Source organism: Prinia subflava, chromosome 19 (assembly GCF_021018805.1).
Source record: "Prinia subflava isolate CZ2003 ecotype Zambia chromosome 19, Cam_Psub_1.2, whole genome shotgun sequence".
In the NCBI taxonomy this organism is placed as follows: domain Eukaryota; kingdom Metazoa; phylum Chordata; class Aves; order Passeriformes; family Cisticolidae; genus Prinia; species Prinia subflava.
This window is the reverse complement of record NC_086265.1, coordinates 3,575,513-3,600,588: the sequence shown is the minus strand read 5'-3', so window position 1 is coordinate 3,600,588 and position 25,076 is coordinate 3,575,513. Positions and strand designations below refer to the sequence as shown.

Here is a 25,076-nt window from a genome sequence, read left to right as displayed (position 1 = left end):
TAGTAATGAGCACTGATAATGTGCTGGCTCAGGGGGAGAGTGCTGGAAATGAAAACTACAGTTGAAATTTTCTGAGCTCTTCCACTATAATGACATTTTCTTCAAACTCCAGAAATTTTCTGTTGATTTGAAGTTCTTGGAATATCCTTCCTCTCTTTCTTACTGCTGCCACGACATTGAAATGAGCTTTTCTGGTGCTTTTTTTTAATGTTACTTTCTGCTAAGAGCGAAACACTGCTGACTGCCATGCATTGCTTTCCTCACACAGGCAACTTCCTCTGGACAACTGACATGGCAGCGTGTGTGAAGGAATTGATCTTTCACCTCTTGGCCGAGCTGCTTCGCAAAATCCACAATCTGGAGCAGAAGAAGAACCCGGCAGGGCTGTCCTCATCCATCGCCCTGCAGCTCAACCCCTGCCTGGCCATGCTCATGGCCCTGCAGTCAGAGCTGCACAAGCTCTACGATGAGGAGACGCAGAACTGGGTGTCTGGGAATGCCTGTGGTGGCTCTGGGGTTGGAGTGGCCGACCAGGGAAGGTTCTCCACCTATTTCCATGCCCTGATGGAAGTGTGCCTGGCTGTGGCAGAAGTCACCTTGCCCATCAACATGAGCGTGACAGCCAACGTGATCTCATCCACCAGCGCCCCAAATCTCAGTGACTCCTCCTCCTCGTCCTCATCTTCCCCAGGGCAGACACCACAGAGCCCGAGCTTGCTGTCCAAGAGGAAAAAAGTCAAAATGAAGCGGGAGAAAACCTCATCTTCGGGGAAAAGGGCTTCGTCCAGGGCGGCCGAGACGGACGCGGCGCTCCTCAGCATCGGGGGCAGCAAGCCTGAGGACATGCTGTGGTTCCACCGAGCTCTGACCCTGCTGATAATCCTCAGGCACCTGACCAAGAAGGACCCGCAGGGGCTGGGTGTGACCAACGACGCCGTGGCAGACGCGTGCCAGGCGCTGGTGGGGCCCACGGCCCACAGCCGCCTGCTCGTCATCTCCGGCATCCCCACGCACCTGGAGGAGGCCACGGTCAGGAACGCCATCAGAAAAGCCTGCAACGCCCACGGAGGGGTCTTCAAGGATGAGATCTACATCCCTCTGCAGGAGGAGGAGCCCAAAAAAACCAAGGACAAAGCGGAAGGAGGCGAGTGCAGGACGGAGCTGGAGAAGCCGACGGTTTCCAGCAGCGCCGACAGTTTGGACATCAGCAGCTCCAGCAGCGTCACCCCCGCCATGAGCGTCAGCGCCTCGGCCTCCACCAGCCAGGCCTCCCTCTGCAGCTCCCAGGGCATCTCCCGCACCGTCAGCGACATCTCCGTGGACCAGTTCCAGGCGGGGCTGGAGCTGGCCATCCCGCCCGGACTGCTGGAGCAGCCGCACGTGGTGTCCAGCCAGGAGAGCCTGGACCTTTCCCACTGCAGCACGGGCAGCCTGGGCAGCCTGGGCAGCCTCGGGGAGCCGCTGGACAACGTGGAGACGGCGTCGGTGTCGGACGTGGGCTCCATGTACACGGTGACATCTCTGGACAATCAGCCGCTGCTGGCACGGCCCATCAAGGGCTTCGCTGTGGTGGAGGTAATGGAGAGGCACCTCTGGAGCCAGGGGTTTGCAGGAGAAGGGAATCTCACTGCAGGAACTGGCTCTTGCCGTGGGTGCAGGGTAAATGTGTGTCTGAGAGCGTGGGAGGCTGGGGGTTCTCAGCTTGGACAGCACGGCTGAGGAGCACAGAGTTCCCTTCTCCACGTTCACAGTCTGGGGATCTCCCTGCCTCTCAAATCCCTGCTTCTCAAAGGGCCTAGAGGGCACCACTAGTGGAGTGATCCAGCAGCGAGTGGAGAACTGAAGGAATTAGGGAAGAACTCTTGTGTATTCCAGCTTGTAGAGCTCATTTTCACAGAGTGCTGCTGAACACCATAAATTAATTCCTAAGGGATTAAATTCCTGGAGGATTGGTGGCTGTGGAGCACAGCAGCCAGTGCAGCTCCCAGCTGAGGAAATCTTTAAACTGCTCTGCAGAGGCTGGGAGAACATGTCAGGGGAAAGATCAATTGTTTCCTCTTTCATGTGGCTTTCTCTAAGATGTGCTCTGGCCACTGCTGCGATGAATTTAGAGATTGGGGCCTATTTGGTTTGACCCACAAGGCAAATATTTAATGTCTAATCAGTACATTTTCACCTATTTTTGAACCACCTATGGATTTCTCTATAAAGCTACTTTAGGAGAGATGATAAATTTTGTTGCTGTCTGGTTCCAAATTAATTTTTAAAAGCGTTGTGGGTGGTTGCCATCAGTGCTGGGTCACTCAAGGTGTTCAGCTCTGCACAAAATCCTTCCTCTCTGCTGCTTCCACAAATTGCCTGCTGCAGATTTATCAGGAGCTTTCAAAAGCACAGCCATTCCTAACAGCCTGGGAATGGAGAGAGCTGTTTTTGTATAGTCTAGGATTGTATCAGTTCCTCTTTTAGAAGAAAATCGGCTTATTCAGATGGAAACTCTGCAAGATGCTATTCTTGAGCTGTTAATTGACGTGAAGACATCATTGAAATAAAGCATTAAGTGTGGAGAGAAAGCTGCCAGAGTGTTCACATGGAAACTATTCCCAGTCTGGAGCTGCTCTGGTAGTGGTTATTCTAGGAATCAAAGGAAGCTGCTGTTCCCCTTCCCACTCTGTGTGGCTGAGGCTTCAAGGCCTGTGCTAATTGAGATTTTTCAGGGTGGAGAATTGAGGCAGGGACAGCAGAGTTACAGGTAATGCCAGCTCACCTGGCTGACACCCTCAGCTCCTCCCCTGCTGTTCAAGGGCTGAGAAATGGGGTAGCTGGACAAGAGCTGTGCCTGCTCAACTCCCAGCATGAGGATTTCAGTGTGCTCAGAAAGGATCTTTCCTAGGCTGAACCTGAATTTTGGCATCAGATTATTGATGCAGCAGAGAAAAGAAGCAATAATGATGGTCTGGATGGGGAGGAGGGAAGAATTTAAACCCCAAATTCTTATGAATGGAAGTGAATTTGTTTTCTCAGAATTGCCATGAACTAATTTCATTATTTGTACAGATAAGGTCAAGAGCTAAAATAGAGAAAATCCGAGCCAGCCTCTTCAACAGCAGTGACCTCATTGGCTTGTCCAGCCTGGACGGGGAGGATGAGCTCATGGAGATGTCAACTGAGGAGATTTTAACTGTTTCCACTGTAAATCAGAGTTTGTTTGACACCCAGGGGAGCCCAGCACTGGAGGATTATTTCAATGATAAGTCAATAAAAGGTAGGTGGTTTGATATTGGCAAATCTTTCCAGGGAATCTCATCTTTGGGGGATGAACAGGGCTCAGATTCTCCTTGGTTCAGGATAAATCAGGGGTGACAACGAGCCAGGGAGAAATCCCAAAGTTTTATCCCTGTAGTGGCTATTTGCAAGCTGAACATTGCTCAGTTGTCCACCCAGCTAATCAAATAAATCATGAATAAATAAACAAAATGCTCCTCATCAACCTGAAAAACTACTGATTTAATTCTTTAGGGACTTTTTTTGAGAAAATAGCTGCTGAAATAACTTTTGACTGCTAGTGCAGTTGATAGGTGTTGGTGTCTGTCTGCACAACATAATTTTTATCCTGGCATGATAAATGAGCAGCTTTTTTCATCCCCTCAAGTAACAATTACAGGATGTGGCCAATTCTCTGTCTTTAATGGGGTGCAGAAGGAGCAGGTTTTTCACTGAAAAAGTGATTTTTTTTTTCCCCTGCAGAACTGATTTTCCATCTCAAAGCAGGTGCCATATGATAAAATATTCTATCTGAAAGCAAAATCTATTTTCACATTTCAAATTCCAAGCAGTTCTCATGGTATTTTGTACCAAATTGTTGGGGTTTTTTTTTTAATTAGGTGAAAAACTGGTCCCAGGCGCTCGGGAAGTTCTCACAGAGATCTTTAAAAGCTGTGTCCATTCAGAACAAATGCTGAGCCTGACCCCAGCCAAGCCCATCAAAGTGGCTGACATTTACCTCAGCAAGGAGCAGATCAATTCCCAAACCCCTGGGAACCTCCTCCACGTCTTCTTCACCAACGTCCGCCCTCCCAAGAAGGTGCTGGAGGACCAGCTGACCCAGGTAGGGCTTTGCCAGCTGTTCCCAGCCTCTTTTGGTGTCACCTGAAAGCTCTGGGTGACGATTCCCTTTTTATTTTGGAAGATTTTAAGGAAATACGGAGTTCCCAAGCCCAAATTTGACAAGAGCAAGTACAACAAGGCGGGCAAGGAGCAGCACCCGGTGAAGGTGGTGAGCACCAAGCGCCCGGTGACCAAACCCCCCACCAAGGAGAAGTCCATGCTCAACAGTGTCAGGTGGGTGTCCTCAGCCTCGTGGGATGTTGGATTTCACTGTGGAAATCCAGATTTTTATCCCCCATCCCTCTGTGTATTGGAGCAGGGAAACACGGCCGCAGCGTTAATGTCAGAAAATCTCAGATTTCTGGAAATTGTTTGGCAAAGTTTTTGTTTTTCCAGGATTGGGGTGGAGTTGTTGGCATCTATTTATGGAACATTGGAATTGTGTTCATCAGTGTTCTGTCCCAGTGCACTTATTCCAAAAAACAGAGCAGGCTGGACGGGGTTTGGAGCTATCTGTGGAAGGAGTCCCATGGCTGGAGTGGGGCTGGATGGGCTTTAGGATCCTTCCAAACAATTTGGGGATTCTGTGAACGGGTGAAAGAAAACTTTTGATCCTAACACGCACTTTGTCCCTCAGCCGAACAGCCTTAAGTGAGAAGAAACCCACTGTAAAGCCCAAATCTCCTGAGAAGAGCAAACCTGAGGAGAAGGACCCTGAGAAGTCTCCCACAAAGAAACAGGAAGGTGGGAGCTGCAGAGAATTTTTTTTATAGTTTGGCATCGTAGAAAAATATTTGTTATTGACATGTTTATACGACTTCATGATAGATTTGGTTTGTCTTTATTTCTGACAAGTCTAACTAATTTTTTTTTTAAATAGTGATTTTAAATGCTGCTTTTATTTGTGTCTCTGTGAATCTGGGCCCCATCAGTGTGAGAGAAAACAGTCGTTGCAGCAGTGTGTAGGGCATGTCAATAAACCAGGCAGAAAACTTCATAAGGGATGTAGTTCCAAAGCTTTGGTGTAGTGAGGGTTTGGGATATTACAGATTTGAACCAGGTGGATTGGTTTAAATTGTTCTTCTCAATTTATTTTGGGACATTCATCAGTTACAAATGAAAAATTGGATTAAAAGGGTGATTGAGATACCTCAGAACTTGGGGAGGAGACAGCACAGCCGTGCCAGGACAGGGGCTGTGCTCAGAGCTTTGCTCTGGTCAGGTGGAGGAGTGAACAGACACGAGTTTGGACTCTGCTCTTTGTGCTAGGAAGTGCCAGGTTAGCTCAGAAAAGGGGAATTTCAGCTTCCAGCCAAGGAGGGATCCTTGGTACCCCGTTAGAGGGGCAGGGGGGTTTGGGCCCTGTAGGGGGGTGAGAAGGTGCCACTGACTGAGGCTGACTGGACCAAGCTGTGATAGATGGAACTCCTGGGAAGGGTCCGTGGTGGGAGGGGAGAGCAGGAGGGAGCTGGCAGCAGCCACCTCCTGCTCCCGTGTGGGGCGAGACCTTCCTGGCAAGCCCTGAACTCTTTGCTGGTCCGTGTTTGGTGCCAGTTCCTGAGGAGAAGTACCTGACCCTGGACGGGTTCCAGCGGTTCGTGGTGGATCGCTCCAAGCAGGACATCCGGAGCGTGTGGAGAGCCATCCTGTCCTGCGGCTACGACCTGCACTTCGAGAGGTACAGCTGGCAGGGCTCCCACAGGAGTGACACTGGTTCACTGTGCTGACTTCAAAACGCTTGATCCCAAGTGTTCCTAGCCCTAAAAGCTTTAACACTTCCATCCATGGCTGCAACACCTGTAGGGAAATCAGTTATTTCCTTAAAATACGTTTTAAAAGTCATGTGCTGTCCAAATGCAGGTCCTGATTTCTTGTGCTGTCATGGCTGACAAAATCAGAGCCACAGTGTCCTTTAGAGCTTCCAAACTGTAATAAATTAGCCTGAAGGGAACTGTAGCTCCATGTCTGTCTCTGGTTTCCTTCCCCAGCCAGTGCACTGGGTCATTGCTTAACTGGCAGGGTTGTTACTGGGTCAGAAATGCTGTAGGAGAGGGAACTGTTAAATTCCTTCTTAATATTGTAGAGGAAGCAAGTCCCTTAAATGAATTCTCTTTATCTGCCTGTGTCAGGCCACAGGCTAACTTCCCCTTATCATCTCCAGAGGAGATAGTGCTCTAAGAGAGCTTAATAGGCAGTGCCTTTATGCCTAATTATTTAGTACCAGTGGGTGATGAATCAGCTCTTGGCCTCACACTGGGATTCCTGTCATGAAACAGCCCTGCTTGAGGAAAGGGGAGCAGAGAGCAGGGCTCCAGCTTCTCCTCCAGGTGTAGAGCCCCAGCTGTGCCCTGTCCCTGCCAGGTGCGCCTGCATCGACGCCCGGCACGCGCAGAAGGCGTCGCGCAAGTGGAGCCTGGAGATGGACGTGGCGCTGGTGCAGTACATCAACCGCCTGTGCCGCCACCTGGCCATCACCCCCGCGCGCCTGCACCCCCACGAGGTGTACCTGGACCCCGCCGAGGCCGCCGACCCCAGGATCTCCTGTCTGCTGAGTATGCAGGGGGTTGGCATGGAGGTTTTCCTCAGGGGAAGGGCTGGGAGAGCTCCTGAGGCTCAGAGGGGTGAGGAGGGTGCTGAGTCTGGCTCTTGTCTCTGCTTGGAGTCAGGGATGCACTGCAGCTGCTCCCTGCTCTCCAAGCAGAATTTCCAGCTCAGGCTGGAGCAGGAAGTACCAGGTGAGTTCAGCTTGCACGGGAAGGAAGGCTGGATTCCATTCTTCATTTAGGGCAGACTTTAGTCACCTAAATTGTGTCTTTAAATAAGCACTTCAGGAGGAAAATTCAGTGATAACGGGAGATGCTGGACTCACACCCTGGAAGGAACATCAGGGATCAGAGGGGCTTGTGTGGCTCCTGGACCAAACCTGCTGGGAATTTCAGGAGGTGGGGAGTCTGTTCCTGTCTCTGAGTGGATTTTCCCCCGCAGATGTCCCCGTGGAGAGCCTGCGGCTGCGCTTTGCCCTGCTGCAGTCCCTCAACACCACGCTGGAGACGTTCTTCCTGCCGCTGGTGGAGCTGCGCCAGACCGAGATGTACGGGAACAGCATCGCTGCCCTGCTGCAGGAGGCCAAAGGTCAGCACTGGCCCTGGGGCAGTTCTCTCCTGGTTTCCTTTTAAAGGAGAGGGGGATTATCCTCGTGACACCGTGAACGCAGAGGGAGTTGTTCCATCTTCTGTGTCTGTGGGTCTTTGTCCTCTTGGGAGTATGCAGAAATCAAAACTCCTTGTTAGTTAACAGGGCAGGTTAGGTGAAAGTGCCAGGACTTTGCTTTTGTAGCATTAAGATCAAGAAAATAGTAAAAGCGCATCAGAGTATTTTTACAGCCTTCATTAGATACCCCAAAACCCCAAGATTGGGGTTATTACATTGCCCAAATCTGTTTTCTGAAGAGGAAAAAGTACAGAATTCACCAGGGGTGTCAGTGTGTGAAAGGAGGTTTTTGTATTGGCCCAGCTGGAAAAAAACACTCCTGAAGCAGTGTGGGGGAGTGAGGAATGTTCAGAGATTTCTCTTCACAGAGATATGAGGTATTAAATATATTTTTGGGGCAGTGTCACAGCCCTATTTTTTATCACCATTTCTTGCCTGTAGCTTTACTGTCAAAACATCTCAGGTTGCTGAAAACTATTTGGCAACGTGTTCCTATTTACAGAGATTGTGGTGGAGTTGCTGGGATCTATTTATAGAACATTGGAATTGTGTTCATCAGTGTTTCATCCCAGTGCACTTATTCCAGAAAATATGAGGAGCAAGTAGATGGGACTGGGAGAAGCCTGGACTATGGAAGGTGTCCCTGGTGGAACTGGATGAGTGGAATCATGGAAACCATTCCAGGATTCTATAAAATACTTCTTAAAAGAAATTTAGATTAGCCACGTCTTACTTACCTAATGAAGGGGGAATTGTTGTCCATTGTTGTACCGTTGTGCTCTGGAGAATTTCAGGGGTAGATTAACTCCGCTGAAATGTGTTTGTTTCTTCAGGTTTAATCTTTTATGACACAAAAGTCACGGTCATGAACAGAGTGCTCAATGCCACTGTGCAGAGAACTGCTGACCACGCCGCCCCCGAGATCACCCTGGACCCGCTGGAAATCGTTGGAGGTACGGGCAAGCCCTGATCCCTTCCAGCCCCGTTTGGAACTGAGCTGCTTTCCCCGCTCAGCTGCTGATTTGTGAGGCTGGAGGTTCACTCTTCCCTTTGTTTGGGCAGGGGAGATCCGATCCTCTGAGAACTCCTACTTCTGCCAGGCGGCGCGGCAGCTGGGCTGCGTGCCCTCGTCACAGCTCTGCGTCAAACTGGCCAGCGGGGGAGACCCCACGTACGCCTTCAACATCCGCTTCACCGGCGAGGAGGTGCACGGCACCAGTGAGTGGGGACGGGGACAGGGGACAGGGAGGGGACAGGGGACAGGGACACGGCACCAGTGAGTGCGGATAGGGACAGGGACAGGGGACAGGGACAGGGGACAGGGACAGGGACACGGCACCAGTGAGTGGGGATGGGGACAGGGGACAGGGCACCAGGGAGGGGACAGGGACAGGGGACAGGGACAGGGAGGGGACAGGGGACAGGGACAGGGACACGGCACCAGTGAGTGGGGATGGGGATGGGGGACAGGGACAGGGGACAGGGCACCAGGGACAGGGGACCAGGGAGGGGACAGGGGACAGGGACAGGGAGGGGACAGGGACAGGGGACAGGGACAGGGACACGGCACCAGTGAGTGGGGATGGGGACAGGGGACAGGGACAGGGAACCGGGGAGAGGGGACAGGGACAGGGGACAGGGAACCGGGGAGGGGACAGGGACAGGGGACAAGGAACCGGGGAGGGGACAGGGACAGGGCACCAGGGAGGGGAAACAGGACAGGGCACCAGAGAGTGGAGACAGGGAGGGGACAGGGACAGGGGACACAGAGGGGACAGGGCATCAGGGAGGGGACAGGGACAGGGGACACAGAGGGGACAGGGCATCAGGGAGGGGACAGGAACAGGGCACCAGTGAGTGGGGACACAGACAGGGGACAGGGACAAGGAGGGGACAGAGAGTACAGGGCACCAGGGAGGGGGACAGGGCACCAGAGAGTGGAGACAGGGACAGGGGACAGGGAGGAGGACAGGCCACCAGGGAGGGGGGACAGGGGACAGGGACAGGGCACCAGAGAGTGGAGACAGGGAAGGGACAGGGGACAGGGAGGGGGACAGGGACAAGGCACCAGGAAGTGGGGACAGGGACAGGGACAGGAACAGGGAGGGGGGACAGGGACAGGGAGGGGGCACCAGGGAGTGAGGAGGGGGGGACAGAGGGCACAGGGCACCAAGGAGTGGGGACAAGGGGCAGAGAAGGGAGAGAATGGGGACAGGGGTTACAGGGCACAAGGGAGTGGGGACAGAACACCAGTGAGTGGGGACAGGGCGCAGGGATTGGGGACAGAGACACAGAGAGTGGGGACAGGGCACCAGCAGCTGGGGACAGAGGGACAAGGCACCAGGGAATGAGAACAGGGTATGGGGGCACAGGGCACACTTCTGACATCCCCAGCTCCTGTCACCTGTCTGAGGTGGAAAGGGAGTGAGTGCACAGCCATCAGCTGAGCCAAGGCTCCGTGGGGCCTCCTCCCAAGGGGAATTCTTGTCTTTGGAGGGCTGTGGTGGCACTGACAGTGTTTATGAGGAGATAAATGTTGTGGCTGTGGCTCAGCAGCTGCGCTGAGCCCTGGAGCATCTCCTCATTGTTGTAGGACAGCCCCATCCATCTCCTAATCCAGCACCAAATCCCATTTGCAGGCCAGCTGGTAGAACAAACCTTCCTGCTGTTCTTGGAGTGCTGGGAAGCAAAGCAGCACTTAGGAATTCAGCTGGGAACAAAGGAGTATTTTCATTGTTTTCCCCTCTCTCTTTTCCAGGTGGATCTTTCCGTCACTTCCTGTGGCAAGTGTGCAAAGAGCTCCAGAGCTCCTCCCTCTCCCTGCTCCTGCTGTGCCCCAGTTCTGCTGTCAATAAGAACAAGGTGTGAGATCCTAAGTGCCAAAAATGAGGGGTTTTTTCTCTGTTTGAATGCTGGGTTTGGACAGGAGTGGGACTGACTTGGTCAGAGGTGCAGAGAGAGGCCTCAGATCCATGAAACCTAATTCCCAAATCCTGGGAGAGCTGGAAGTGGGAGCTGGTGAATCCCATGTTGCACCTCTTGTGTGCAGCAGGTACTTGGAGAAGGAGCCAAGGCAGCAAAATGCAAAATGGAGCAGAGTTAAAGCTCCTGGGCAGCGTTCTGAGTGAGGTTCACTTGTCTGGTTTAGGGGTTGTCTGTCCCAAACTGGTGAAATTCCATGGATTTTTCTTCTGTGGCCTTACTCCAGGAATGTCACCATAAAGATCTGTTACATTGCCAGGAGAGTAAGATGCTCCATCCGTGCTACTTTGTGCAGTAGATGTTCTCTAGAAACAGGGTAAAGCTGGTGGTCCAAAGAATTCTCAGCAATTCCTGGGAATATTCTTAGGGTAGGAAAGAGCTTGGTTCCCTCAGATTAAGACCAACTGTGTAGCAGACCTGGCTCTGCAAATCCAGGCTCAGAAACATCCCACAGCTGAAAGCCTTGGATATCAAACTGATGTAACAAGTCCAGAAAATCCTGAGTGTTGATCAACAGCTTGGCAAAATACGAAACAACTTTCTGGGGTCGATTTATCAGGAAGTTACAAGTGATAGCAGCGTGTAAAATACAGGGACTGCTAGAGCAGATCCTTTGGTATCCAATGAAATGTTATCCATCCTGTCCCAGTCAGGAACACTTCCACAGTGTCAGGCTTGCCACAGCTGCTCAGTCGTGCCCTGTGTGCGCTGTTTTCCCCACAGGGGAAGTACATCCTGACCCCCAGCCCCATCACCTACGCCGAGGAGCAGCTGTTCCACTTCTTCGGGCAGCTCCTGGGCATCGCCATCCGGGCCGATGTCCCCCTGCCCCTGGACCTGCTGCCCTCCTTCTGGAAGACCCTGGTGGGAGAGCCCCTGGATCCCGACGTGGATCTGCAGGAAGCCGACATCCTCACCTACAACTACGTCAAAAAATTCGAAAATGTAGGTCCCCTTTCCCTCTTCCGTCCTTTTCCTCAGGATTCCCCCACAGCACTTTGCTGCCTGCCCTCCCTGCTGGCAGCCAGGGGGTTTTCATGGAAGCGGGGTTGGGAGAGGAGTTGATTCCTCTTGGATGCAGGATTTTACATCCTGTTGCCTTGGAGAGTGTTCCCCACACTCCCCTGCTGCCGGGCACGGTGGAATTCCAGAATCTGAAATCTTTACTGGAATTGCTAAACCAGAGCAGGATTTTGGTGCTGGAGTGAGTCCCCGCTGTGGGGTTGGTGACCAGGCCCTGTCCTTGTCCCGTGACAGATCAGCGACGAGACGGAGCTGGAGGCGCTGTGCGCCGAAATCGCCTCGCAGCACCTGGCGACAGAGAGCCCCGACTGCCCCAACAAACCCTGCTGCAAATTCACCTACCCGAGCCTCACCGGGGAGGAGGTGGAGCTGTGTCCCAGGGGCAGGCACATCCCTGTGGGGTAAGGAGCAGCTCCCCGGGCAGGATGGGCACAGGACATCTCTGGAATGGTTCTCCAGGCACAGCCTCTCCAGAGGGGCTTTTGTAACAAGTTGGAATGATCTGGGAGAGCTTTGCTTTGTGAGAAGCTGGCAGAACTTGGGATCGTTGGTGCTGCTTGGCTCTGTAAGAGACAGAACCAGGGCTGTTCCAGCTGTGGGGGCTCCCAGTTGTGAGGGGTGGGCAGGGGGGAGGAGGGGAGGAAGCAGAGGACAGCGGGAAGCATCGGAATGCAAAGTGTGCATTGCTAACTCTGGATTATTCCAGACTGGGGTCTCTCCATAAAACCCTTCCATGTGTAACACGGGGTGGGGCACGGGCTCTCCCAGGAGTTCCTCCCTCACCCCAGATCTCTGCCCCTGCAGGTGGGAGAACAAGGACGTGTACGCGGCCGCCATCCGCAGCCTGCGGATGCGGGAGCTGCAGAGCCCGGAGTGCATGACAGCCGTGAGGGCAGGCCTGGGCTCCATCATCCCCCTGCAGCTCCTGACCACACTCACCCCCCTGGAGATGGAGCTGAGGACATGTGGCCTTCCCTACATCAACCTGGAGTTCCTCAAGGTGCTTTGGCCGCACTCCTGTGGGACACAGAGAGGGGGATCCTCCCGTGGGAGGGTGGGAGGGGAGAATCTCCTGCTTCTGGTGCAGCCAGGACATCCTTGGGGAACGGCTTGGACACCCCTCTGCCCCCAAGGAAGTTTATTAAGATTTCACTGGATTCAGAAGATAATAGGGTGGGGCTTGTGCAGAGAGGAGTAAGAGTTCAAACTTCCTTTATTTAAAAGTGTGGTGGGGAAGATTCCCGAGGGGAGAGCAGCAGTGGACACGTGTCCCTGTCCCCTCAGGCACACACCATGTACCAGGTGGGGCTGATGGAGACCGACCAGCACATCGAGTTCTTCTGGAGCGCCCTGGAGATGTTCACGCAGGAGGAGCTCTGCAAGTTCATCAAGTTTGCCTGTAACCAGGAGAGGATCCCCTTCACCTGCCCCTGCAAGGACGGCGGCCCCGACACCGCCCACGTCCCCCCCTACCCCATGAAAATCGCGCCCCCCGACGGCGCCGCAGGTACGGAACCGCTCCCGAGGGGAGGAGCTGCTCCTGCCCCAGCACTGTCCCAGCCTCCAGCCCCCTCTAACTGGTGTTTAATTAACAGTGACAAAGAGGGGCAGGTGGCTGTGAGGGGAAATGAGGAGAGAATTGGGGTTTAAATGATGTAAAAATAGAATTGTAGCTAAAACTTGAACTGCATCCAGTGGAAGGTTCCCTGCCCATGGTGGGAGGGTGGAACTGGATGAGCTTTAAGATCTCTTCCAACCTTTCTGGGATTCCACAATTAAAACTTTGCCCTGTAGAGATGCAGAGAGACTTTGCTACTTGTCTGAAATGCTTTTATAATTATTAAACTATTGGGAAAATACTGGCATGCAGAAGCACAGAAACATTTAGGATTCACAAGACCCACAGCAGGCAGGGAGTGGATTTTGGGTACCCGCAGGAGGGGAGGTGCTGGGTTGAGTTTTAACGGGCGGCTCTCGCGCAGGTTCCCCGGACTCGCGGTACATCCGAGTGGAGACGTGCATGTTCATGATCAAGCTCCCGCAGTATTCCTCGCTGGACATCATGCTGGAGAAGCTCCGCTACGCCATCCACTACCGGGAGGATCCGCTCAGCGGCTGAGCAGGGGCAGGGAGCGCCCGGAGGTGACTCCGTGACTCTGCCCGCTGGAACCCCCTCAGTTCCCCACCTTCAGCACCTCCCGGGGGATCAGCTGGGGTTAATTTATTTCCTGAACCTTCGTTCCTGTTACAGTAATTCCCGGAAGACTTCCATTTTGTATTCGTAGACTTTGTGGTGGACTGGTTCTTTTGCTGCCTTGTTTGTGGAATATTTGTAGGATAGTTTAGTAAAGACCGGTTTGTGTATAATTTAATTTGGGGAAAAAAGCCTTTCCACCTGTACATTTCTAATTTTGTAATCCACAATGGTCTGCCCCGTGCAAACAGCGCTGGCAGGGAGGGCGCTCCGAGGCCGGGAACCCTCCCTGAGAGGTTTTTGAGTACAAAAATGCCAAGTTTGGGTGTGGGGAGGGAATCACTGCGTGGGCAGGAGCAGAGCACAGGCAGGATTTGTGGCACTTGCTTGAGGTTTGAAGCAGGAACTTTGCTGCCAAACTGCTTTTCCACCTTTCCACCACTTTCTTTGAAATTTTTTAAACTCTGACCAAGCACACAGGGGCTGCCACAGGGAACTGGGGGGTTCAGCTCAACACTTCTGGGAGAATTTCCAAGAGAACAGTGAAAGGGCCATGATTCCATTGGGTTCCTGCCCTAGATGTTCTTGAATGTCTGCTTTGCTTAGCTACAAAATAATTTATTGTAATTAAAATACGAGCAGAACAAAACAGCTTCTCTCCAAAGGGTGTAAGATACCACAGTCCATCCTGAAAATCCAGGACTTTATCTCATTTCCCAACGAGCTCTCAGAACAACCAGGAGGTGCTCAAACACCTGGAACTCATTTTTGTACTCAAAAATCTTCGATCCAAGAGCAAATTATCCTAAAAGCCTCTGACACCCGGCAGGAGGACGGAGTCACCCGCTGGAAGAGAAAGCTCCTGATTTGTGTGGAAAGCCGGGAGCTGACCGCGGACAGGAGCAGCTCCACGCTTCTCTGGTGTGCTGTGGAACGTGCGGGGTGGTTCAGAGGCCCCTCCACGGGTGTCTCATCCCTCAGCAGGATTTCCAGGACACTCCAGCTCTGCTGCTCCCTCGGATCCCGAGTCCTGAGGCAGAGACCGTCCCGGAATCCGTCGGTGCTGCCCGTGAGCCGCGCGGGAGCCCCCGGCTGAGGTGACCGAACCTTCAGCTCGGTGTCCAGGACAGCTCCCGGGAATCCCAAATGTATTTATTGTACATTATTGTGAATAGTGGGAACGCTGAGTGCGTGGGATGCGGGAGAGGCGGCGTGAGTTGGGGATGGGTGTCCTTGTTCTTCCGTGAGCGAGTGGGAGTGGGAGTGTGTGTGCAGCAGTCGTGGTAGTCGTCGGCATCCGGAGTCTCCCAACCCCGTGGTTAGGAAGCTGTTACCCTCCCAATGCATATTGCCCTGTCCAGGGAACAGATCCGTGTAGGAAGAATATTTACTCTTGAATCTCGTCCATTTCCTGGTAGAAGCGTTTATGTAGCTCAGAAACCACTCGGAGCAAGCGGGAACACCCGGAGTTCACAAAGACCGAGGGGAGCTGCAGCCGAGGGGGCGGCTTGGAGCCGGTGTGTTCCCGTGGGGACACGCGTTCCAGGCAGGGAACGTGGGGAACACCGGCTGGGTTCTGTGGCAGCTCGGGCTGGGCTCTCTCTGGGCTCTCTCTGGGCTCTCTCCAGTCCCGAAATTCCGAGGGGCCATCCCGGAGGGCTCCCAGTGCCAGCGGTTCCCAAGGCTCCAGTTCCAGCTGTGAGTACGAAGCTGCTGCTGCTGTGTGTGCGCTCCTTGGGGAGGCACATCTGAGTGGAGCACACCTGCCCCCGGCGCCAGGCATGTGCTGGAACGTTACTTGATCCGTATTTATTACAGTTAATTATTTATGATTACAAATAACGAACTTCTCGTCGCTGCCGTTTGCACCTGGGGGTGCGAACGAAGCTTCTTCTACAGGACAAATGTCGCACCAATAACCAACTTCCATCGACTTTGGTTTGTTCTGGAGAACAGGATGAGCCCCACAAGAGGAATTGTGGGAGTTTCTTGGCTTTTTTTTTTTTTTAATTCCATGCTCCTGGGAAGGAAGTGCTGCAGCACCTCAGCTGTGGCTCAAATGGCCTTTTAATTAAAGCTTTTCTAATCATCCTTAATTCCTCGTGCTTTAAATGAACTTGACATTGTCTGTACTAGGCTTGTTTGTCGAAGCAAAGATTGGTTTGTGATGATTATTATTATTTTTTTTAATATATATTCATTCAGAATGTAAAATTATACTAAACAATGGAAAAACTCTGGAGCTGGGTATTAGTTCTAGCTTGGTGTGTGTCCATCTGGGTTCCATACACGGCATTAACCTGTAAGTGCTCTTGGCCATCGAGTGTACACCTGCATAAAGGAGATTCTTAACATCCCTGGAGGTGTGGGTGTCCTTCTTTGGGGAATGGGATCTGCTGCTGGAGCTGCCTGAGGCAGAGGGGCACAAAGGGAGCTGCAGCTTCTCTGTGGAAGTCCCACTCTGCTGGGTTCTGTGTGCACTTGGAACAAAACTGAAGGGTTTTGTACCAAAGGGAAGCACGGCCACTGCTGGGGTTGTTCCTCTGGGATATTGCCTGTGCCTGAGGCACAGCACAGGCTCTGCCACCTCAGTCATTAATTATTTGTCATAATTATTTGTCATACTTAATGATTCCTGACCCACGGCACCCTGTTATCCATCCCAAACCTCAGGGACCAGCTCCCATTCCCTGATCTTCCCACAGCCCTTCTCCCCAGCAATGGGAAGAACAGAGGTTTGGTGTCCCCGTTTTTAAATACCTTTATTCTTCTTGTCTAAATAAACACATTTGGTGGGAGCACCTGTAAAATGTCTTTATTTTGGGAGGGAGTTCCCTCCAGCCATTGCTGGGCTCTGGCTGCTCCCATGGGATGGAGTTGGCACCCAGGCAAGGCCTGGGGTGGCTCATTAGCCCTGCCTGTGCCCTCTGCTGCACCTCCTCCATCAGGCTGATGCTCAGGGTGTTATCCAGGATCTGCTCCACTTCCCAGAGTCCTGGAGATTCCAACAGTAACAGGGAATAGCAGCAGGAATGGATCCTCACACTGCGGGGCTGGGACCTGCCCTCAGCCAGGGGCTGTGTCTGCTGTCACCCCAGGGGACAGATGGCACTGCACAACGGTTTGGGACAGCATCAGAGAAAGTTTATTCCAAGGAACTCAAGAAGCTTTAACTTGAAAATGCAGCGCTGAGCAGCCCTGGAGCCCCAAGCCTCAGCCCTGCTGTGTGGGACAGGGCAGAGCATGGACTGCTCCCTGCTGGTGTCACCTCCCTGCTGGTGTCACCCCCCTGCTGGTGTCACCTCCCTGCTGGTGTCACCTGCCTGAGCACTCCAGGGCAGGACACACCAGAGCTCGGGGTGGCACAAATCCCACCCCAGGGCACGAGGAGCCCACACGGACACAGAACTCAGGCAGGGCCCAAGGTGAGACTCAGTTTGATGCCTTGAGGATGATGCTTGAAGCGATCAGAGACATAAAAACCTGAAGTTTGGTCTCACAGATTAAAAATAGAGATTTAGAAAATGGTCACTGCCTACAAACTGAAGCTGGGTGTCAGAATTTGCCTGTGCAGAGCCTGGGAGCGGGGCCGGGCTCTGCGTGCTCCACAGGCAGCGCTCACTCCTCGGGGTGTCCGGCTGCTGGGCTCTGAGCTTTTGCCTTGGGAGAGGGGGAAAAGAAAAATGCTGTTTTCAGATATGACTCAATAAGAGGGCTGGAAAAAGCAGCTCCTTGTCCTGGCAGAAGCATGGGGCGCTGCCCCTGCAGCCTCACCTTGGAGCTGCGGCGCCGGAGGCCGCGCCCGTCCGGCAGCGCCAGGCTCCTCCCTCCGGCGGCGCTGGAGCTGCGGACAGGGACAGGGACACCCTCAGAGGAGGCAACGCCACCCGTGCTGGCTCAACACAGCACAGCAGGGAGACGGGGAAGGGCGAGGGAGAGGCCCTTGTGCCTCCTCTGACCCTGCCCAGATGTTTCAGCAGCAGAAGCAGCTCCCGTTCAGAACCCAGGTGAGAGCACAGCACTCCCATGGACAGGTAATGAGGCCTTATCCCACATTTTATCCCAGTGACCTGTGGGTCTGTTCTATTTTGAGGTAAAAACCTAAATTTGTTGTTTGAAACTCAGGTAAGCACCAGCCAGATCCAACTGGGTGAATCGGAAAGCCTTTGAAAACCCTTTCAGCCACAGGCAAAGCCAAGGGGATCCAGATTTGCACCCTAAGAAGCAGAATGAACCAGAGGGTGAAGGCATTACCTCGGCTGGGCTGGAGAGGCCCTGGAGGAGCTGGAAGTGAAGGTTTCTGCCTGGAAGTGCTGAGCAGGTCTTGCCCGGGGTGCTGTCCCAGCTGCAGAGTCACCTCTGTCCTTCGGTGTCCCCTCGCTGCCGTTGCCCTTCCCGGGCCTCCCCCGCGGGGCCGGGGCGTCCCCAGCTCTCCCCGGAGGGGACAGTGCCACATTCCCAGCCTTGGCCACCTCCGTCCTCAGCCTGGTCCCCGCAGCAGGGCACAGCCCCAGCTTCCCAAAGCCTTCTGCGTGCCAGGGAGAAACATCTCCTGCAGGGACAACACCTGGAGCTCAACAGGAACATTGGGAACAACCCCGGTGTCCATCCCAGGATCCCCAAGGACACGGCTCCGGTGGTTTAATCCTCCCTCCCTAACCCCAGCCCAAAGGATGGAAGGGTTCAGACAGCACAGGGTGCCAGCGTCCCCTCGGTGCCAGCACAGGGGAGCCCGGGCTGTGCTCTGCCCTCACCTTGGTGCCGGAGGCGTCGCCGCGCCGGCTCCGGCGATTCCCGGCTGTCCCCGTGGGGCTGAGGAGGTGGCGGCTGCCCAGCCGGGGTGTCACCCGTGGGGCTGGCAGGGCGCAGGTCACAGTGGTGCTGTGGGACAGACAGCGCTGCTCAGGTGAGGCTCCCTCAGGGGAACGTTCCTGGGCAAACACCGCGGAGCAGCAGCGCTTGGGGACGTTGAGGTGAGCAGGGAATTGTTACTGGGGAATCCCAGAATGGTTTAGGTGGGAGAAATCTTAAAGCTCATCCAGTTCCATCCCCCTGTCAGGCTGGACTGGGCTTGGAGCAACCTGGGCTGCTGGAAGGTGTCCCTGCCCTGGCAGGGGGTGGGATGGGCTTCCACATCCCTTCCGACCCAAACCACTCTGGGATTCCGTGATAAGCTCCGGAGTTTTATCCAATTTAATTCCCAGCACACTGAATTTGCTGTCCCCCAGGAGAGGAGAGGCCCAGAACAACCAACCCAGCTCCAGCCTCAGCAGTGTTGGGACTGAGAACGTGAATGAACCGTGACACACAGAAGGGGTGAGCTCAGCGTTCTCCCATCTTGTCTGTGACAGCAGCAGATTCCAGAGGATTTTTCCCAGGGCTGGAGTCCGTTCTCCACTTCCCCTCCCACCCAGTTCCACCCTTGTGCTCCTCTCTCCCCTGACTGATGCAGGCTTCATTTTCTGAGTGACTCAAACATTCTGATTGTGCAACTTCAGGCACTTTTGTTTAGTTTTGTTACAGGAGCTTTCAAATTAATCCAGTACTTTTCAGGAGGAGCCTCAGCGTGGCACAACCCTTCCCATGGATCCCAGAGCTTTGTGTGGGAAAATCTGAGCCAAGGACAGCTCCCTGAATTCCTGAAATGTCCCAAAAACACCCCCTGGGACTGGGCCCATCCTGGAACAATGGGATGTGACCCAACAGCTCCTGTCCTGTCAGTACCTGGTGATGGAAGAGGATCTCCTCTTCCAGCTGGATGCCACAGAATTCACACGGGATCATGACGTCTCCTTCTGCCTGGGGCTGGGCTGCAGGGACAGCCCTGTGGCTGCCCCCAGCCCTCAGACCGCTGTATTCCCATGGATTTGGAGAGGAACTTCTCTTACTGAACGAGGCAAAGGCACTTGCTGGGTTACACCCTGTCTGTTACACAAACAACACGGAAAAATCACCTTTCCTGATGAGCCAGGGCATTGAAAAACCATTTTCCTTGGCAAAGACCCAGATGCCAGAGTTCCTCCAATGTCACCCACACCCTTTTCAGTGACAGCCACAGAAAAGCCTTCACTGCAAACCCCGAGACACAGGGAAACCTCAAACCTGGTGAAGGATCAGATCTTCAGCAGGACACAGCTCCTCACAGAACTCGCAGGGCAACATGATCATCTCCTTGTCTGCAGGAGAAGGAAGGGTTACACCCACTGTGGGGTCTGGTAAAACACCTCCTGCTGCATCACTAAACCCTTGGGTGCCATTTCTCCTCTCAGAACAAGCTGCACCCCAGGTTTCCCCCACATCCCCCTTCCCACCATTTTTACTTCCACCTTCCACCACTTTTACTTCCCTACCAAGGTCAGAGACCCACTACTTTTAATAAGCTTTTATTTCTTCACCTGCTGCTTTCCTTTAGGAGTCTCAAAATGGCCGATTTTGACCTTTTAAAATACCTAGGAAATCTTTAACATTCCCAATCCAAATTTTCCTTTTCTCCATCCCTCAAATTTCAGGATAAATCCCACCACAAGAGTGTTTGTACCTATTTTGCTGTGGTTTGATGTGCTGAAGGACCCTGGAGAGTCACAGGAGATGATGTTGGACAGGTCCATTCCACCAGGATGGGCAGATTGTTCAGGCTCTTTGGTGTAGTCGTATTCCCAGAAATCCCTGGGAATGTCAGCTGCAGGATTCTGGTGAGGATTATTCTCACTTTGCAGGCTGAGAGCCAACACATAGTCCAGATCAGCGTTCCAGTCCTCAGGAAGTTGGGAATGAAGGACTTCAGGTCTCTCTAGCTCATCCCCTTCCAAAGACAAATATTGTCAATTTGGGAGAGCATCAAACCTGCCACCAGCAGCTCCCTCTGCATCAGACTCAGCCCCAGGGTTCCACATGTGGACCCTCCTGGAATTCAGCATCTCACAGCCAAAGGCACCTCTACCAAATCCTTTTATCCCAGGCACCTCAGCACTCCTGGCTTACACCTCATTCCATGGGTAAACATTCTCACTTGGGACCTCTGGAGCATCCACTATCCTGTATTTGCACAGAAAGGAATCACAGAACCTCACACCTGAACCAGCTACCAAACGAGCAGCCAGTTCTTCCTTTGTCCACTTCTTCTCACTTTTGATTTCTTGGTGCTGTTCCCGCAAATGCCCTTAAGGTTCTTGTCCTTAGGGGATCCTTCCCTTAAGACTCTGTCTTTAGGGGTTCTACCCCTAAGGTTCTGCCCCTGGAGCTGTGTCCCACAAGGGTTCTGTCCCCAAGGTTCTGTCCTTGGAGTTGTGTCTCTTAAAGGTTCTGTCCTTAAGGTTCTGTCCTTGGATTTGTGTCTCATAAGGATTCTGTCCCTGGACTTGTGTCCCATAAGGGTTCTGTCCCTCAGTTCTGTCCCTGGAGTCATGTCCCTTAAGGTTCTGTCCCTCAGTTCTGTCCCTGCAGTTGTGTCCCTTAAGGGTTCTGTCCCATAAGGATTCTGTCCCTGCAGTTGTGTCTCTTAAAGGTTCTGTCCCTCAGTTCTGTCCCTGGAGTCATGTCCCTTAGGGGTTCTGTCCCTGCAGTTCTGTCCCTTAGGGGTTCTGTCCCTGCAGTTCTGTCCCTTAGGGGTTCTGTCCCTCAGTTCTGTCCCTGGAGTCATGTCCCTTAGGGGTTCTGTCCCTTAGGGGGTTCTGTCCCTGCAGTTCTGTCCCTTAGGGGTTCTGCCCCTCAGTTCTGTCCCTGCAATTCTGTCCCTGCAGTTCTGTCCCTTAGGTTCTGTCCCTGCAGTTCTGTCCCTTAGGGGTTCTGTCCCTGCAATTCTGTCCCTTAAGGGTTCTGTCCCTGCAATTCTGTCCCTTAAGGGTTCTGTCCCTGCAATTCTGTCCCTTAAGGGTTCTGTCCCTGCAATTCTGTCCCTTAGGGGTTCTGTCCCTGCAGTTCTGTCCCTTAAGGGTTCTGTCCCATAAGGGGGGTTCTGTCCCTGCAGTTGTGTCCCTCAGGGGTTCTGTCCCTCGGTTCTGTCCCTCGGTCCTGTCCCACACTGCTCTAATCCCTTTCCCCCGCTCTGTCCCTTCCCCAGCCCGTCCCGTACCTGCCCCCTGCCGGCTCCTCCCGCCTCCGCCGCCGCTCCCGGGTGCCGGCGCTGTCCCGCCGCCCTCGGCCGCCGCCGCCTCCCCGCAGGCCCGGGGGTGCTCCCGGAGCTCCCGGCGCAGGACGTGGCGGCCGCAGCGCCCGCACGGCTCGGTCCTGGCCCCGCAGTACAGCTCGTGCTCCTGCAGCTTGTTGAAGGCCAGCTGGAGGTCACAGAACTGGCACAGCGCGGGGCGCAGCGGGCACGACGAGGCCTGGGGAGACACACAGGGTCACTGATCCCGCCTGGAACGCCGAGATTCCTCGGCTTTGGAGCTTCCTCGGTTTTGGAGCTCTCTGCCGCATCCAAAGGAATAATCTGGAATGAGCCACAACGCGGGAACGCAACAATGAAGTGTTGGAGGCACAGCTGAAGCTCCTCAGACGCTCAGGACGTGATTTTAAACCTGCCAGGGTCACACGGAGCTTTCTGGGTTTGGGTTTTAGATACGACCCAAAATCCAGCTGAATTCCATGAGCTAAAATCCACATTAGTTTTTAGGGAGCGAGCTTACAGCTCATTTACTGCTCAGCAAGAACTGCCTGGACACGCTCCTTACCCCAAACTGAGCAACAGGTGAGGCGCCCTTCAAAAGGGGTTAAAAATAGGTAAAATAGGTGATATTTGCAGGTGCTGCACTAATAAAACATCATCGTTTGTTTTACAATCCAAAAGCACCACGCACACACAGGCAGGATTAGCTACTCCCACGGTTTAGAACTGGACAGATTTCCAAAGAAAATCCTTTTTTCCTCAGCAATCAGCAGGCTGAGGTGGCAGCTCCAGAGCTGTCTCTAAAGGAGCCCACAGGAAGGGATGACATTTATAACAAGATTGTCTGTGACAGCAGCCAACTGGATTGAGAACTCAGAAAATCCCACTCTGGCCTATTTTAGTTTATTTTACAGGCTATTTTTAAAGTCTGTTTGGACAGATTGAGTTATTAAAAGTCACATAACGGCTCCAGCAGAAACATGAAACAGTAAAGGAATGAAAAAAAGTCAATCATATTTTAAATAGCTATTTTTCAACTGACAAGGACAAAAAAAATCACCAATTACCACAGATACCCCTTTGATATGAAGCCCTGAGTGGATCCAGGACTTTTCCAATCCCTTCTCCCAGAGGGGGTGAGTTTAGGAAGTTTATTGTGCATCAATAAAAGGATGCACAAGCCCCAGGCTGGAATCCAGGTGCTGGCTGACAGAAAAGCTCTGGAATCAGTGAAACACCAGAGCATCCCCCAAGGATATCAAGGATATCAAAGTGCTCAAGGACATCAAACCCACCAACCTGGTGATCCTTGAGGAGGCTGCTTTCCATCTTCATCCTGCACTTGCAGGTGACCTGCAGCAGAGAGACCTCGTGAGATGGATTAGCACAGAAAGGAGCGGTGCCAGGGCAGAGGTGTCTCTCACCTGCACGTGTTCAGCCTCAATGTGGTTCTTCATCTCAGACTTGGGGATGGAATCGCTGCAGTAGGGGCATATTTCAATGTTCCTTCTGCAGTGGATTTCGTGGATGATGAAGTTGACTGCGGGAATATCCTTTTTGCTGTGAGAAAGTCGCTGAGGTTACTGGGCAGAAACACACTGACAACAAATCCAAACAGTTGTTCACAGGGAAAAAAAATGCTAAGGAAGATTTTAATGAATTCATGGTTTAAAGTGAGGAGAGAAAAGGCTCAGCCAGGCCTCAAGGTTCCAGAACAGGTGGATAATAATCTATTTAATATGCAAAAGTCACATTGCATTAAGATAAAATCCAGGTGGATTTATTTCCTTATGTGAACAGCAAATCTTGCAGCACAAACAAGTTATTACCAGGGTTGAAGTTAATAAATTAGTCTGAGAAGATAAAATTTTCTTCCTGAAAATAACTTGGCTCTGAGAGGTCAAAGAGTGCTTTGGAAAGCAGTCAACCCCTGCTTTTTTATACCTGACAGATCCTGTTCCAGGATAATGGAACCATGGAATGGTTTGGGTTGGAAAGGACCTTAAAGCTCATGGGGACACCTTCCAGGAGCAGGCTGCTCAGAGCCCCAGCAGTAACAACTACTCTGCACCCCAAAATACCCCAATTCTGAACCCCCAACCTCATTTCTTAGACGCTCATTTTCTGTCTGGAAACCAAACACAAAAGGGCCAAAAGGAACTGAGGCACCTGGAGCTCAGCCCTTACTCCTGCCTCAAACAGGCAGCATCATTTCTACACGGATCACACCCTTCCAAAGAAATCCACCTCGAAGACACCTAAATTAATTTTATAACCTTTTGTTTGCTAAAGCCACAGCTGTTCAGCTCTCTCCCCTGCCAGATCCCAGGCAGCCAAAAGCCTGGCAAAGCAACAAAGTCCAACAGCAGCGACTGAACTGTGCAAACCAAACAAAACCAGGCTGATGTTGCAAGAAAACGGTCTGGATTCTGATGTCTCTTGGGGAAAAACAACTACAGAAAAAGTTAATTTCTTTAGCTGCTTCTATTCGAGAGACAACTTGTGAGGCGACTCTTTAGCAGCCACCGATTACCAACGCTGGGGCTGTGCAGAGAGAAGTAATCAAAGAAAAAAACTTCCGCAACAACACTGCCTACCGATCCTATTTTTATATTTCTGCTCCTGAGCCACGGAACTGCCGAAGCAAAACTTGGAATGGTGTACTTCGTGCGGATCTCACTGGAAACCGAGCCTGGATGTTGACCCGAACGTTTCGGTTTCTATTTAGCTCCCTACTTAGTCAGAAGGGAAATCCGACGCACAAACGCTCACAGAAAGGCCCTGCGATGGTCTCCGGTATTTCACAGTGTTGTACCTCGATTAAACGGCGGGGTCGGCTCGGCCCAGCCCTCACCGAGCCCAGCCCTCACCGACCCGGGCCCGGCCCGGCCCTCACTCACCGAGTCCATCCCTCACCGAGCCGGGCCTGGCCCGGCCCGGCCCTCACCGACCCCGACCCTCAGCGACCCGGCCCGGCCTTACCAGTTTCCGCAGAGCCGGGCCTCGGCCGCGGGCACGGCCGCGATGGCCATGGCTCCGTGCGGTGCCGGGCCCGCTCCCCTCACAGCCCCGGGCACCGCGCCCGGCCGGGACAGCGCGGGGAGCGCCCGCGGGAGCAACCGGCGAAAGGAACCGGCGAACGCGCGGCCCTGCGGGATCGCTCGGGGGTGCCGCTCCCGCGTCCCCCGGCCTGGTGAGGGTGGGCTGAGGGTGCCGGTGTCCGGTGCCGATCTCCGGTGTCCCGGCCCGGCTCTGTGTCGGTGGCCTGGCCCGAGTGAGGTCGGGTCAGGTGAGGTCAGGTGAGGTGAGGTGGGTGCCGATCTCTGATGCCCCGCTGGGTGCCGGTGGCGGTGCCGGTGCCGCTGGGGGTCCCGGTGCCCCGGTGCGCCCCGGTGTGTCCCGCTGCCCGCGGCGGCCCCGCCCCGCCGGCCCGTCCGCCGTTGCCCGCCCCCGGCCGCG

At 53.4% G+C, this 25,076-nt stretch overlaps 2 protein-coding genes across 5 annotated transcripts in view; one reads left to right on the top strand and one right to left on the bottom strand.

Annotated features, from left to right (window-relative positions):
• The window catches only part of HECTD4 (HECT domain E3 ubiquitin protein ligase 4), a 66,754-nt gene extending 50,885 nt beyond the window's left edge, over positions 1-15,869 (top strand). For all 4 annotated transcript variants that reach the window (XM_063415590.1, XM_063415588.1, XM_063415589.1 and 1 more), the window contains exons 61-76: positions 269-1,575; positions 3,055-3,262; positions 3,882-4,105; positions 4,187-4,338; positions 4,742-4,848; positions 5,659-5,782; positions 6,466-6,656; positions 7,090-7,236; positions 8,148-8,267; positions 8,377-8,532; positions 10,073-10,176; positions 11,020-11,241; positions 11,554-11,720; positions 12,124-12,319; positions 12,604-12,826; positions 13,302-15,869. In XM_063415590.1, the coding sequence (XP_063271660.1) occupies positions 269-1,575; positions 3,055-3,262; positions 3,882-4,105; positions 4,187-4,338; positions 4,742-4,848; positions 5,659-5,782; positions 6,466-6,656; positions 7,090-7,236; positions 8,148-8,267; positions 8,377-8,532; positions 10,073-10,176; positions 11,020-11,241; positions 11,554-11,720; positions 12,124-12,319; positions 12,604-12,826; positions 13,302-13,438 (3,785 nt within the window). In that variant the 3' untranslated portion in view covers positions 13,439-15,869. The remainder of the gene's footprint in view (positions 1-268; positions 1,576-3,054; positions 3,263-3,881; positions 4,106-4,186; positions 4,339-4,741; positions 4,849-5,658; positions 5,783-6,465; positions 6,657-7,089; positions 7,237-8,147; positions 8,268-8,376; positions 8,533-10,072; positions 10,177-11,019; positions 11,242-11,553; positions 11,721-12,123; positions 12,320-12,603; positions 12,827-13,301) is intronic.
• A 766-nt stretch (positions 15,870-16,635) lies between these two features.
• TRAFD1 (TRAF-type zinc finger domain containing 1) lies at positions 16,636-25,036 on the bottom strand. Its single transcript, XM_063415593.1, has 11 exons — positions 24,600-25,036; positions 23,042-23,177; positions 22,917-22,970; positions 21,585-21,837; positions 20,052-20,315; positions 19,616-19,689; positions 19,238-19,438; positions 18,268-18,394; positions 17,768-18,065; positions 17,288-17,357; positions 16,636-17,173 (listed from the first exon to the last, which is right to left on the bottom strand). Exons 1-11 carry the CDS (start codon positions 24,647-24,649, stop codon positions 17,132-17,134), a joined length of 1,569 nt encoding a protein of 522 aa, XP_063271663.1. The 5' UTR covers positions 24,650-25,036; the 3' UTR covers positions 16,636-17,131.
• Positions 25,037-25,076: the final 40 nt, after the last annotated feature.

What these genes read in the sequence shown, in the direction of transcription:
- TRAFD1 (XM_063415593.1), bottom strand. Translation starts at nt 24,649, where the DNA reads ATGGCCATCGCGGCCGTGCCCGCGGCCGAGGCCCGGCTCTGCGGAAAC. An exon ending in GAGGAGCCGGCAGGGGGCAG is followed by an intron (nt 20,316 to 21,584) that starts GTACGGGACGGG and finishes TGTCTTTGGAAG; the next exon opens with GGGATGAGCTAGAGAGACCT. An exon ending in GCCTCTCCAGCCCAGCCGAG is followed by an intron (nt 17,358 to 17,767) that starts GTAATGCCTTCA and finishes CCCTGTCCGCAG; the next exon opens with CTCCAGCGCCGCCGGAGGGA.